This window comes from Molossus molossus, unplaced genomic scaffold, assembly GCF_014108415.1.
Source record: "Molossus molossus isolate mMolMol1 unplaced genomic scaffold, mMolMol1.p scaffold_m16_p_18, whole genome shotgun sequence".
NCBI classification, from domain to species: Eukaryota; Metazoa; Chordata; class Mammalia; order Chiroptera; family Molossidae; genus Molossus; species Molossus molossus.
Genome location: NW_023425353.1, coordinates 40277251 through 40292689, shown reverse-complemented (window position 1 = coordinate 40292689; position 15439 = coordinate 40277251). Strand labels below are relative to the sequence as shown.

Here is a 15439-nt window from a genome sequence, read left to right as displayed (position 1 = left end):
ATGACTTAACACGTAGATGTTTTGGTTTTGATGCAGCTTTTAAAATTTTATCTTTTAAAAATATTTTCTATGCTTTGCAATAAATTACTTGTAAAATTAAAATTTGTTTATTGGTATAGAACAGGATGACTTTAGTAACTTTATTTTTTTTACAAACCTGAATTTGCTAATTTTTTTTTACCAGTTTGCATAAGTATTTTGACAAACTCAATATAAAATCAGTATTCTACCATAAGAGATAGCCATGAGCAACATTGGGTTTAAGAGAGTACTATACCCTTTTGTTAAAATTTTATGCTGATCTTCTCTGATTACTTTACATCTGAGCCCTGAACACTAAGCTGTATTGATGACTAATTTACAATGAAAATAATTTATATGAAAATGTTTTATATTTTAAAAACAAAAATCAGTGCTTGCTTCGGCAGCACATATACTATAATCAGAACGATACAGAGAAGATTAGCATGGCCCCTGCACAAGGATGATATGCAAATTGGTGATGCATTCCATATTTTTAAAGCTGTGGTACATATACACAACGGAGTACAATGCAGCTATAAGAAAGAAAGAGCTCTTATCCTTTGAGACGACATGGAGGGACCTGGAAAGTATCATCCTAAGGGAAACAAGCCAAACAGAGAAAGACAAGTGTCATATGATCTCACTTATTTGTGGAATATAATCAATATAACAGTCTGAAGAACAGGATAGTCCCAGAGATGTGGAAGTAGGGTACAGACTGACAATCCCCAGATGAGGGGGTGGAAGGGGGAGATAAACCACAGAACTTACATGCATGTATGCACAACCAACGGACATGGACAACAAAGCTGGGGACAGGGAGGGGAAGGAGGGTTTCAAAGGGGGGAAAAAGGAGAAACATCTGTAACAAAAATAAATAAATAAATAAAAATCACATTTCATATAATGTATGGTTTTTGCCTGTATATTGATGATATCTGTTTACCAAATTACAGTCTGCTGCAAATTCTGAGACTCCAAAGTCAACCATCTCGAGAGAGGCCAGCACCCAGTCTTCATCATCAATGACCAGCCAAGGCTATGTTTTACCTGAAGGCAAAATCATGCCAAACACTGTTTTTGTTGGTGGAATTGATGTTAGGGTATTGTATTCATTATTTAATTTATTTAAAAATATGTTTTGTGAATAATGGGATTTTGGTGCTTGTTGCAACCATAAGGAGTTTTTTTTTAACTTTATTTATTTTATCCTCACCTGAGGACATTTTTGCATTTATCTTCAGATAGAGCGGGAGGGAGAGGAGGAGGAAGAGGGAGAAAGAAACATCGATGTGAGAGAGACACATCAAGTGGTTCCCACCCACACAACCCCAACCTGGGCCGGGGACAAACTGCAACTGAGGTACGTGCCCTTAATGGCCACTGAACCCAGGACACTCCAGTGTGCAGGCCTACACTAACCACTGAGAAAAACTGTCCAGGACTTAACTTTATTTTTAAATATTTTTTTCTTTATTAATTTTTAGAGAGAGAGGAAGGAAAAGGAGGGGAGAAAGAGAAACATCGATGAGAGAGAACATCGATTGGCCGCTCCTGCACGTCCCCCACTGGGGATCAGGCCCACAACCTGGGTGTGTGCCCTGACCAAGAATTGAACCAGTAACCTCTTGGTGCATGGGTCGGTGCTCAACCACTGAGCCACACTAGCTGGGCCGTAAGTTTTTTTTTGTACTTCATGCAGGTTTGGAATTATTTTTGTGTTTAACCTATGGGGACCAAAAATATCTTTGACAAAGACCTACAGGTAGTTTGGGGATACTTGGGGAAAATAGTTCCACATCATCAATCTTCTTTTATAGTATAAGTGAAATTTTTAAATGCTGAATATTTACTCTTAAAGTCAAATTCTTCATAGATGGATGAAACCGAAATTAGAAGTTTCTTTGCTAGATATGGTTCAGTAAAAGAAGTGAAGATAATAACGGATCGAACTGGTGTGTCCAAAGGGTAAGTAAAATATATGTTGAGTATGAGTTATAAAATACATCTGAACGAGTCTGTAGAGTATCAGAAAGGCAGAATTAAAAACATGTTCTTACATTTGTATAAATGAAATTTGCTAATTTCTTTTATATAGAGAATAAAAGTTTGCTGCCAGCTCTTTCATGTAAACATTTTCCTAGTGTTCGTATTTAAATATTTTTCATCTTCATTTATTTCACTTAGTGGATTAATCTGTTTTATCAATGAATTGTTTTCTTTGCACATTTCATAGTATCTTAAATTTTTGTTGTTGATCCTCACCTGAGGATATTTTTCCAGTTTTTTTTATCACCTGAGGATATTTTTGCATTTATTTTCAGATAGAGCTGGAGGGAGAGTGGGAGGAAGAGAGAGAGAGAGAGAAACATCAACGTGAGAGAGACACATCAAGTGGCTGCCACCCACACGGCCCCAGTGGGGCCAGGGACAAACTGCAACTGAGCATGTGCCTTTAGCAGGAACTGAACCTGGGACTCTCTGGTCCGAGGGCCAATACTCTAACTGCTGAGACAAACCGGCCAGGGTTTCCATTGTTTTTTAGAGAGAGGAAGGGAAAGAGAGAGAAACATCAGTTAGAGAGACATATTGATTGGTTGCCTCTTGCACAACCCCAAGAGGGGCAGGGGATCAAACCTGCAACCCAGGTATGTGGCTTTGATTGGAAACAAACCCACCACCCTCGGTATGCAGGTCAACGCTCTAGCTGCTGAGCCAAACTGGCCAGGGCTTATTAAACTTTTTTTTTTTAATCCCCACCCAAGGATATTTTTCCATTGATTTTTTTCAGATAGAGTGGGAGAGAGAGAGAAAAACATCAATGTGAGAGAGGCACATTGATTGGTTGCCCTCCACACAGGCCCAACTGGGACCAGGGGTCAAACCCACAAACAAGGTATGTGCCCTTGACCAGGAATCGAACCCATGACGCTTTGGTTCTTGGGCTGACACTCTAACCACTGAGCCAAACTGGCCAGGGTCATAGTATCCTAAATTTTAACTATCTTGCCATAGATTATAAATTAAATTTAGGTTCATAGATAGGAATTTTCTGTTAATGAATAAGGTTCCCATACTACTATTTTTTTTTTTTAATCCTCACTCGAGGACACCTTTGCATTCATCATCAGATAGAGTGGAAGGAGAGAAGGTGGAAGAAAGAGAGAGAAACATTGATGCGAGAGAGCCACATTGAGTGGTTGACACCCACCCAACCTCAACTGGGGCCGGGGACAAACTGCAACTGAGGTACATGCCTTTAGTGGGAACTGAACCGGAATTCTTCGGTCCGTGGGCCGATGCTCTAACCACTGAACCAAACTGGCCAGGGCATTTTTTTTTTTTAAATTCTCACCCGAGGCTATATATATATATATATATATTTTTTTTTTTGTATTCATCTACAGATAGAGCAGGAGGGAGGGAAGGGAGAAAGAGAGGGAGAGAAATATCGATGTGAGAGAGACACATTGACTAGTTGAAAATCATTATCACTCTTGTTAATTATTTCATAGAATACTAGATGTTTTAAAACACAGTTATGGTGATGATTTTATACTTCATTTATCTGTCTTTCTAGCTATGGATTTGTTTCATTTTATAATGACGTGGATGTGCAGAAGATAGTAGAAGTAAGTAATCTCATGGAAAATCTTTTTAATAAAGATTATGCATGCAATGTTTCATATTACTTGAGTCCCACATATATATTCAGTCTTGTATAAAATATAGAGATAGATATATTTCGTTTTTGAAATCCAAACTTGAGTGATTTTACATAAGTTGTGAGAACCTATTTATTTATTTATTTATTTATTTATTTATTTTCTCTAATCCTCACCCACGGACATTTTTTATTTTCCGTTCAGATAGGGAGGGAGGGAGGGAGGGAGGGAGGGAGGGAGGGAGGGAGGGAGGGAGGGAGAAACATCGACGTGAAAGGGACACATCGAATGGCTGCCACCCGCACGACCAACCAGGGCCGGGGACAAACTGCAACCAAGGTACGTGCCCTTAGCGGGAACCGAACCCGGGTCTCTCTGGACCGTAGGCCAACGCTCTAACCGCTGAGCAAAACCGGCCAGGGCAGAACCTATTTATTTTTGATTGGGCATCTAGTTTCATGAACTAGGGACAGATCGTAAAGGTTTTGATCAAATTCCATGACACCTCTCGACACTTGACTAGAGTAGTGACAGTAAAATGCTGGTAAATTTTGATTTACTGTGGTCTTACAATTGATCTTTGATAGTAGAAATTTTAGAAGATTTGGGACGTTTATCAAAGTCTTAGAAGTAAAGACTTTGAAATTGATTCTACTTTTGTTACTATTTTATTTTTAGTCACAGATAAATTTCCATGGTAAACGGCTGAAACTGGGCCCCGCAATCAGGAAACAAAATTTATGTGAGTAAAGAAAGGAATTTTTCTTGTTGACACATAACTTTTCAGAGAACTAAAAATAAGCTTTGTTTTCTTTTTATTCTTTACAAAGGCGCTTATCACGTGCAGCCACGTCCTTTGGTTTTTAATACTCCTCCTCCACCACAATTTCAGAGTGTCTGGAGTAATCCAAACACTGACACTTACATGCAGCCTCCAACCATGATGAATCCTATAACTCAGTACGTTCAGGTAAGAATTACCTACATTCCTGTGATTTTTTCATTTATTAGTACTGGAGATATTATAGATGGGATTACCTTAAAAGTAAGCCAGTCTCACTTTTTACCCTCTGTGGAATTATATCCACAATTTCCATAATAAGTGATATGTTGTTTCTCTTTGAATACTTTTAGTGATCGGAAATCTTTTTTAAAAAATCTTTCTTAGTATTGTTTCTTATTCTAAACTAAAATCTGCTTCTATGTAGTTTGTAAGCCTTTATCCTTAAAACTGACCTCTGTAACCATATAGAACATATCTTTTACCTTTTTTCCTTATATAGTAACTAATAAAATATATGAAGGCAGTTTTTCTCATGTGTCTGCCTGGTTTATTCCTCTCTAAGGTTAGCCATTTGTCTAATTATTCTCTATTTGCAATAATTTCTAGATATCTCCCTGTATAGATTGCTAACTTCCGGATGTATTCTGGTTCTAGAATGGATAGATTTCTGATGACTTAACTGTACTTGTAAACTCTCTTAAGTCTGGCATACAATTTGGTCCTAATCACTTCAATATTTGAAGTGGTATGTGGAATATTTATTATCTCCTATGAATGATAAATAGCATTTATTTTCTTCATTTTAAAAAACATTTTATTTGCAAAAAAGAGAAACAAAATAATAATGAAATAGTGCTGCAATTATCTCTCCATTTATTATTTTTCATCTACCTGAAGTGTAGGGTATATTTTTTTTTATTTTTCTTATTCTAAACATGGCTAGAAGAAAAAACGCACTTGTTCCTACCATTTATTGTGAGCTATTACCTATTCTGGTGTATTCATGTATGCTACTATCTAGAATTTTTTAATCAGTAATATTTATTGAAAGATGTAATATATTTTACTGCCTCTTTTCCAATTTTTTTGTTTTATTTTGTTTTTGTTTTTTATCCTCACCCGAGGACATTTTTTGATATTTTATTCAGATAGAGTGGGAGAGAGAGAGAGAGAAACATCAATGTGAAAGGGACACATTGAGTGGTTGCCACCCGCACAACCCAACCAGGGCCGGGGACAAACTGCAACCAAGGTACGTGCCCTTAGCGGGAACCAAACCCGGGTCTCTCTGGATCGCAGGCCGACGCTCTAACCACTGAGCAAAACCAACCAGGGGCCGGTTTTTTTATATATTGCTTTTAACTTTTAGAAGTAAAATACAGAAAGAGCCATAAAGTCTGTAGGAAGACTACATTGATTACACATTACCCTAGGATATTGTCAAAGAAATACAAAACTGCCTACAAGTATTTTTACAAAGAAATAGCAGATATATTAACATAACTTTAACATGGAAATCTATCTATCCTAATAGAGCCTTGTCACCAGTGTAAGAAAAACTTCTGGGTAGGGATAAACATTCAAATAATAAAAATATAAGTGGCAAAATCAGTCACTTCCCTTATTTATTCTTTACTTTTAGAGAATACTTTTTTCTTCATGAAACCAGTTCTCAAATAGGATCCTGCATTGTATATAGAAAAATAATTAAGATTTCTTTATTTTCGTATTTTTTTTCTTTTGGGGAAAATACTCCTTTTTCTAGTTTTTAAATTTTACCTTGTTAATACATTCTTTCTGAAACTTTATTTTCAGGCATATCCTCCTTATCCAAGTTCACCTGTTCAGGTCATCACCGGATATCAGCTGCCAGTGTATAATTATCAGGTAATTTAAGAGAGAACAAATGATTTACTTTGGAATATTGTTGAGGTCTTTATTTATATAAATTTCCCCAATAGTTTGTCATTTAAACTAGTTAGTATGCCTAAAATTTAAGAAAAAAACTTTGAGTTAAATCTTCTGTATTATTAAAAATAGGGGAGCCCTGGCCGGTTTGGCTCAGCGGTTAGAGCGTCGGCCTGCGGTACTGAGAGACCCGGGTTCGGTTCCCGCTAAGGGCACGTACCTCGGTTGCAGTTTGTCCCCGGCCCTGGTTGGTTGTGCGGGTGGCAGCCACTCGATGTGTCCCTTCACATCGATGTTTCTCTCTCTCTCTCTTCCTCTCTCTCCCTCCGCTCTATCAGAACAAAGGATGGAAAAAATGTCCTCGGGTGAGGATAAAAAAAAAAAAAAATAGGGGAATACTATTTTTACAGGAATATACTTAGCAAGAAGTTTTCTTTCGTACTGTCTTACAAGATTTGGTGTCCCCTTCAAGTATTCTTCATCTTTGCTGTCAAATAGCTGAAATACCCAGGCTGACTTTTATCAATGTTACTAAGGGAATAGGTTCAAATAAAATGATTACTCAGTTCTTAGAGCATTGACTTCATTATATTTGGTAGTGTTAATTTTAGCTGGCTATAAGATAGTAGTAGTTCTTGAATTTCTGCTCATAGATGTCATATGACCCATGATTATATATCAATGGTAGTAAATTCAAAGAACTATCTTTGAGTTTTCCTGAATGCCAACGTTAGAAAATTGAGAAAAAGGTGAGGTTTATGTATGAAAGTAATAATAAAATCCTCAGGTGTTTGAAACATGAAGTACTACTTTCATTCTGTTTCTTTTTTATAACAAGTTCAAGGAGCCAGCATGACAAATATGTCAACATCAACATTGTCTGTCTCATATCTTTGTGAAAAGTACAGGAATATTTAAATAATGCTTTTTTTTTTTTTTTTTTTAAGATGCCACCACAATGGCCTACTGGGGAACAAAGGAGTTATGTTATACCTCCGGTACGATGAATTAGCCAAACATATACTTCCTGTTCTTTATTGTAAAGTATTTTTTAACTGTTAATATATTATGTCTTGAGCTTTTGCCGTAACATTTGTAATTACCCTTTTACTTTATGTGTTATTGTTTATATATTTCTTGTAAACTCAAATGGGAGAAAGTGCTTTTTGTTTCTCAGCTTGTTTTTGTGTGCTTAAGCAGTGGCTGCTCTCTGCATACAATAGGTGTTCATTTAGTTACTGATAGAATATGTAACCCAAGAAAGGAAGTATTAATACCTATGTTAATGCTTCTATAGATGCAGAATTAGTATTGAATCTGCTTCTAGTTTTTTACCTATAAAAAAGTCTGTTGAAGAGAAGCAAAGTAATATTTTGATGTAATACTGTTATATGTCATATAAGAAAAGGAATAAAACAAAAGAGTGCTACCTCTAAGTTACCTTAGTCTTTATTACCTTCTGTCTTTCATCAGGACTGGATAGTTGGAGAATATAATATGAGTTAAAATTCTCAGGCCCTGGGAAATTCCCATTTCCTTACTACATTTTGAGGTTGTTTTTTTTTTAGAGCCCTTCTAATTGTGATTGTGTTGAGGTTTTAAGGACATTTCAAAATAAAAAACTGCCTTATTGCATTTCAGCTATTCAGTTTAAAATAAAGTTTTTATGGTAGTATAATTGAACTTAAACATGACCCGTATTTAAACTTTCAATATCATCTTACCATTATTGTGAAGAATAGATTATTTAGAAATGTGTCTGATGTACATCTCTTTAATTACACTCTTATCGTTTTAAATGTAGGTTTATACAGCCGTTAACTACCACTGTAATGAAGTTGATTCAGGAGCTGAAGTTTTGACAAGTGAATGTTCAGTTCATGAAGCTACTCCGTCCTCTGGAAATGGCCCACAAAAGGCAAACATATAATTTTTTTTATTAATATTTTCATATTTTTTCAAGTTTTAATAATAGCCCTTTGAGAATTAAGTATCTTTGCCCCAATTTAAATATGGCAGCCAAACATGAAAGAGCCTGAGTAATTGACTGATAATTTGTCAGTTTATGTTAAAGTTGAAATTTCAGGCACCCTCAAACTTTTAGTGCATGTGTGTGTATAGATAGATAGATTTCTGATACAGTAGTCCTTTCTTCTGTTCCATTTTCATCATTTTTATTCTTTTTTAAACCATATTTTAATAAATACTGTATTAACATGATTTAAAAGAAGGTAATTGCAGGTTTCCTCAAGCCTCCTATTCTGCAAAAGAGGGATTAGTACAAATTATACCTACCTTTTTTTTTTTTCATTTTTCTTTTTTACCTATTTAAACATTTACTTAACTAAATAATAATATCCAATTATTTATGGTGTTCTTTCTGTAGCATAATATATGGTAACTTTCAAGAATGGTAAAGTCACTAGTAATAAATGAAATACTGAAGTAGACAGAATTGTTCCTTTTTTATCATTAGAGAAGATTTTTATAATACCAGTGTTCACTTTTGAATTCTGTTAAGTTTAATTGAATGGGCGGGAATATGGGTAAGGGTGGAGAATTATTATTTTAGTGTGTGAACTTTGTCCAAGTGTGTTTCAGTGGGAAAAAAGTTAAGAACTACTGAACTCTAGGGTGACAAAATTTTCTCATTTGATATATGATTTGAAATTTGGAAACATTATTAAAATAGTTCAAAGTATAATTATAATATCAGGTTTTTATCCTGGATATATATAAAATGTTGCCCGAGGACTTTTTTTCATTTTTTTGTTCAGATAGAGTGGGAGGGAGAAAGAGAGAGAGAGAAACATCGACATGAAAGGGACACGTTGAGTGGCTGCCTTCCGCACGACCCAACCAGGGCCGGGGACAAGCTGCAACCGCGGTATATGCCCCTAGCGGGAACTGAACCCGGGTCTCTTGGAACCACAGACCGACGCTCCAACCGCTGAGCCAAACCGGCCAGGGCTATCCTGGATATTTTTCGTTGAAATGTTGAAGTTCAGCCCTGGTACTCTATCACTAAGGTTCTAAAATATTCCTTGAATATGGAAAAGTTACATTCTAAGTGACATGTGGTAAGAATTATAAATTCCATAAGAATTCTTCAGAAATAAGTGTACATATTCATTAAACTTTATTTTTAAAAAAGCTTTGTTAACAGTAAGTAAAAGGAATAGTCTTCAGATTACCAAAAACATCTGTGTTTCAGAAATCTGTGGATCGAAGCATACAGACGGTGGTATCTTGTCTGTTTAATCCAGAGAACAGAATGAGAAACTCTGTTGTTACTCAAGATGACTACTTCAAGGTATGAAAGGAATAGTACACAGGATAAAAAACACATTTTCAGCCACGCAGCATATTTTTTTCCCCGTGTTATGTCCATTTTGAGATTGCATAGAACATTCTTTTTTAAATTTTTTTTTTATCCTCACCCGAGGACATTTTTCCATTGTTTTAATTCAGATAGAGTGGGAGGGAGGGAGGGAGGGAGAGAGAGGAAGAGAGAGAGAGAAATATCGACGTGAAAGGGACACATCCAGTGGCTGCCACCCGCACGACCAACCAGGGCTAGGAACAGACTGCATCCGAGGCACGTGCCCCCAGCGGGAACCAAACCCGGGTCTCTCTGGACCACAGGCCGACGCTCTAACCCTGAGCCAAACTGTCCAGGGCTACATAGAATATTTTATTGAACTCTTGGCATTTGACTAACCCAGTAAACCACTGTGAGTGAATTTTACCTGGTAATACATTTTATGCTGTTCAAACCTTGATATAGTGTAATTTGTTCCTAGGGAACAAACCTTTAGCAGAAGCTTTGAAAGAGTTTGTGAAAAAAGGTAGTTGAAATAGAACATTAGCTTTGATAAGATAGAAGGGTTTAGATATAGAAAGAGAACTTAAAGAGTACATGGACAGCCCTGGCTGATTTGGCTCAACAGTTAGAGCATTGGCTTGCAGACCAAAGAGTTCCAGGTTCGATTCAACCAAGGACATGTACCAGGGTTGTGGTTAATCCCCAGCCCCAGTTGAGGTTGTGTGGGTGGCAACACATCAATGTCTCTCTCTCTCTCTCTCTCTCTCTCTCTCTCTCTCTCTCTCTCTCCCTCTCTCCCCCCTCCCTCCCTCCCCCCTCCCTCCCCTCCCATCCCCCTCTCTCCTTCCCTCCCTCCCTCCCACTCTGTCTAAAGATAAATGTTAAAGTATCCTTGGATGAGGATTCCAAGAAAAAAGAGTACATTGACATTGGACTAAAGAGGAAAAAAGAAGTTGATCACTCATGTGACATACATGAACATTGTAGAGGGAGAAGAGATAAAGTTAAGCAATAAAAAGAGCTGAATAGAGAGAAATGGAAGTTGATTCAGAGTTGGTGGAGTGGAAGAGAATGTGGGTGTTTGGATTTTAAAAAGTCTGGTTTCTAATTCTGGTTCTATCACCTTGGACAAGTTATATAAATTTTGTTAGGGCTCCAGTTTTTACAAGTCTAAAATAAGGAGGCGCAAGACTAAAGGTCTCTAAGATCTCTTTAGTTGAGTCTGTGAATATGGGGAGGACCTAACTGTTTACTCCAGTGAGGGAGGAATATTGTGTGTGCTTATTAATAAAGGGGCATTTTTTTAATAATGTGTTTATTGAAATAGAATTTGAATGTAATGCAGTTCACTTCTTTCTTTCTTTATTTTTTTAATCCTCACCCGAGGATATTTTTACATTTATCTTTAGATAGAGCGGGGGAGAGAGAGGGAGAAACATTGATGTGAGAGAGAGACATCGATTGGTTGCCACCTGCACAACCCCAACCAGGGCCGGGGACAAACCACAACCAAGGTACGTGTCCTTGGCTGGAATTGAACCTGGGACTCTTTGGTCCATGGGCCGACGCTCTCACTGTTGAGCCATAATGGCCAGGACACAGTTCACTAATCCTTTAAAGTGTATAGTTCAATACTTTTTAGTGTATTTGCAGACCATGACCACAATCAATTTTAGAATATTTAAGTCATGCCAAAAATAACCCCCTCTACCTATTAAATAGCAGTCACTGTCCTTTCCCCCCCACCTCTTCTAGCCCTATGCAACCACTAACCTACTTTCTTTAAGGATTTGCTTATTCTAGACATTCCATACATGTATATAGAATAATACAGTATTTGGCTTTTTGTCACTGGCTTCTTTCATTTAGTATAATGTTTTCAAGGTTCATCAGTGTTACAGCATGGATCAGTACTTTATTTCTTTTTATTTATGGATATACCATTTTGTTTATCCAGTTATCACTTAGACTTTTGGATTGTTTCCACTTTTTGGCTACAATAAGTAATGCTCTGAGCATTTATGTACAAGTTACTGTGTGGACATGTTTTTATTTCTGTTGGGTATATACCTAGGAATGGAATTGCTGAGTCAAATGGTAACATGTTTAACCTTTGAAGGAACTTCCAGAATTTTCCCAAAATGACTGCACCTTTTTACATTCAAAGGGAAGTTTTTAACCATTGCTTTGTGTTTTAAAACGGGGGAAAGAGAACAGTTTTTTTCCATCTATGAATGGACATAGATTGAAGCTTAAAGGCTTTTTTGAAGTGTATACTAAGGAATTCCTATAATGCAGAAGAATAGAGCCATAGCAGGATTAAGATGTTACCATCTCAACAGGAAGTAAACATTCATTTAAAGTTGACTTTTGTCCTTTTGTTGTTTCATTCTACGAAGTACAATTTAAAAGGAAAGAAGGGGGCGGGGTTGTACCACAGCTTTCCTTGCCCTAAATTCTGAAGGTTAAATAGGTATTATTTAAATGTTTTGTTAGCAAAGCAGAAAATGGTCTGTATTACTTTTTAAAAAAATTTTTAATTTCTTAATTTTGTAGTTTACAATATTTAGCAAACTAGTTTCCCTGATGCCTTCTCCCCAAACTCTACAGCCTTTTTACACTCTTCAAACAGGTCCAGGACACACATTTTCACCTGGGGTTACAGAAAAGCTTCCTTTTGAACCTTCCCAGGTTTTATGCTCCTGTGGACTAGAAATCAGAAGTTGGTAGCCTGCAGTTGTCTGGCCTCTAGATCTGTTTTGATTGGCTAAATGTTTTTGTTGTTACTGTTTGAATTGAATTTGAATGCATTGAAGCAGACTATATACTATTTCCATGGTAAATTCCATTCTGTTATCTTAATTTCAGCTTCTTCATAATTTGTCATATCCTGCCTGACCTCTGAAGATATTTGAGTTTTGTAACCACTTTTCTGGGCTTTAACCTAAATAAGATTTTATCCTGTTGACAGATTAGATAATTTCCAGTAGTTACCCTTCTTTATATGACAGTTGAATTTAATGCCTAGGAAAGGAGCAGGATTAAGCTAAATATGTAGAGAAGAAAATACTATCATGTTACTACTGGTTTACTCACCTTCATTCCTCTTTGCAAGGCCTCACTTCCTATCTGCACAACATAAAATGAAAGAAAAATTTTGCATATATATTTTTTTACTTTATTTCCCAAAGAATGATATATCTTCATCACAGGTTAAAGATATGCCTTTAAAGATGCCAAAACTTTTATTTTTAATCTAAAATAATAGGATTTCAGATTGAAGTGCAATGCCGTTCTCAAGCTATGATTTCTACCAAATATATTTCTGTTAGTAAAAACAATGCTTTTTAAAATTACATACTTTTTTACCAACTATCTTTGGGTCATCACTGCTAAATTGTTAATTAAGAATCTGCACAAAATAGTACTGGTTCTAAGTCCTCCGTTTCTAGGTTTACCAAGATTTCTTTTAAATTAAATTGTTGAATAAAATTAGTCATAGCTACATTTATTATCAAAGTCCAGGAATACTTTCCAAAAGGACCACTTATCTCTCATTTATAGTTTTGATTCTTTCTTGTCAATTCTCATCCAAGGACATTCTTTCCATTGATTTTTATAAAGAGTGGAAGTGGGGAGGGAGGGATGGAGAGAGAGAGAGAGAAACATCAGTGTAGTAGAGACACATCGATTGCTTGCTTCCTGCATGCACCCTGACCAGGGATCGAACCTGCAACCCAGGTAGGTGCCCTTGACTGGAATTGAAACCAAGACCCTTTGGTGCGTGGGCTGAGGCTCTAACTACTGAGCCAAACCAGCCAGGGCTCATTTGTAGTTTTTAAATCCAAAGTAAGTGCTTCAAGCATTTTGCAACTCTCTTAGGTCATAGTGATAATAGGAAATTTTCAATGAAGTAAAAAGGATTGTTTCTGTCTCTTCTAGGATAAAAGAGTGCATCATTTTAGAAGAAGTCGGGCAGTGCTTAAATCTGTTTAATCTTCTCTTCTAACTTTCTAGTCTCATGGGAAGTTGCTGGTTTTGAATATTAAGAAGAGACTGAAAGTTTATCACTATTATAAAAATTTAATTCTGAGTAATGATAAATCACATTAAGACTATACAAGCTGTATTAGATTGCCTAGTTTTATTTTACATTGAAACTGTTTTTCTTTAGATGTTTATTTAGAAACTAGTTCTTTGTTAAATATATATAGTTGAAAGTAAAAAATAATTGAAACTGAAAGGAACAACTTTAAGATTTATTTGTAAGGATTTTTTTTAAATTGAAATTGACATTTTAACAGTTTAAAGCAAATGCTGATTTTCAAAAAATTGTTTTAGAAAACCTATTTTGAAAGGTCAGGATTTTGATAGTCTGAATACAAGCATTTCACTTCTCCAGCAAGTACCTGTGAATAGTACAATATTTACAATATTGTACTTTACATTTATGATTTGTCTAGAAATTAACCACAAGAGCATAGTTTTTAAAACTGCATTTTTAATCAGTGGAACTCAATATGTAGTTAGCTTTATTGAAGTCGTCCTTATCTAAACCCAGTAAAACCAATTCTAAAGAAACAGTCCAATCAGTGGGTCTTATTAGTTGGAAATATTTTATCTTTTATCTAGAATCCACATATAGATATCGTATTTGATTGGGATGGTAATTAGATTACTAAAATTCTAGACCTAATTTTTTAAAAAGAATCCAAGACAAACTAAACTTTACTAGGTACATAAGCTTCTTGGTGAGTTATCATTCTCCTTTTTTTCTTTAAAAAATTTTCCCTTGAAATGCTAAACCTATCTTAAATTGTGCAAAATATTGGTAATAAAGAATGCTGAAGCTTTTTTTTTTATGTCACTTAAAGGTTAATCAGAGTATCTGAAAGGAATTATTTTTATAAAAACACTAAAAGATTAGTTATTTGTTAAAAAACAAATAGATTTTTATTTTTGTTAGCCTATTATATTTCCTTTTATAAAAATAAAATATGTCCAAGAGAGTCCAAGTAGTTTTGGCATTTCTGAATCACAAAAGTTGTTTAGTAAGCATATCCCAAGAATATACTAGAGTCAGTTAACAGTCCATTTCTAGATTAACTAATCTCCTCATTAAACAGTAGATCGTGACAAATGACTGGAGCACCAAAGCCCTTTTGCTGTATCCACAATCTTGCTTTACCAGTCTGTAACACCATTTTTCCAGGAGGTTTGCTCCTAGAACAGGTGATGTAAAGATGAGAAGCAGCAGTATGAACAGGTTGAAGTCTAAGCCTTTGAAAGGTAGCAGTGGGATATTACCTTTGTAAGGGAAATGCTTGTCTCAGCATCATTTGACCTGCCATGAACATGAGTTTAAAATGGCTTCCTGGCCTTTTCTTTCATTGGCCCCTTCACTAAAACATATGAAGACTCCTTTTATCCCTAACCTAATATAGCTACCATGGGCCATATCATCAGTGCCCATTGTTGTCTTATAATTCCTAGTAATTTTTATTCTGAATCTGAAGGGAAGAGTCTTTTAACTTAAGGATCCTCAAAAGGGCTTTCCTATGCGTCATAATTTGAAAGTACCCTGAAATTTGTTCTTTTAAAAATTCTCTGTACTGTTTTTTGCATGTGTTATAACATTCTTACATGTATCATTCTGTGATTAAATCTCCAAGTTACTGTAAATGACACCTAAATTCTAAAGAGCCACTTACATGACTTTAGGTAAGGGAATAA

At 35.8% G+C, this 15439-nt stretch overlaps 1 protein-coding gene and 1 non-coding gene across 2 annotated transcripts; both read left to right on the top strand.

Moving 5' to 3' along the window:
- Window positions 1–412: 412 nt before the first annotated feature.
- LOC118633689 lies at window positions 413–519 on the top strand. The gene has a single exon (XR_004960233.1). It is a non-coding gene; the product is annotated as a U6 spliceosomal RNA (small nuclear RNA).
- A 462-nt stretch (window positions 520–981) lies between these two features.
- DAZL (deleted in azoospermia like) lies at window positions 982–14560 on the top strand. Its single transcript, XM_036267150.1, has 10 exons — window positions 982–1127; window positions 1901–1992; window positions 3605–3656; window positions 4368–4431; window positions 4520–4659; window positions 6289–6360; window positions 7329–7379; window positions 8186–8299; window positions 9596–9694; window positions 13649–14560. Exons 1-10 carry the CDS (start codon window positions 1050–1052, stop codon window positions 13700–13702), a joined length of 816 nt encoding a protein of 271 aa, XP_036123043.1. The 5' UTR covers window positions 982–1049; the 3' UTR covers window positions 13703–14560.
- Window positions 14561–15439: the final 879 nt, after the last annotated feature.

Bases quoted from the DNA above. Each gene is read 5' to 3' on its own strand.
- DAZL (XM_036267150.1), top strand. From the start codon at position 1,050: ATGACCAGCCAAGGCTATGTTTTACCTGAAGGCAAAATCATGCCAAAC. The intron at 6,361-7,328 runs GTAATTTAAGAG...TTTTTTTTTAAG, and splicing joins TGCCAGTGTATAATTATCAG to ATGCCACCACAATGGCCTAC. The intron at 9,695-13,648 runs GTATGAAAGGAA...TGTCTCTTCTAG, and splicing joins CTCAAGATGACTACTTCAAG to GATAAAAGAGTGCATCATTT.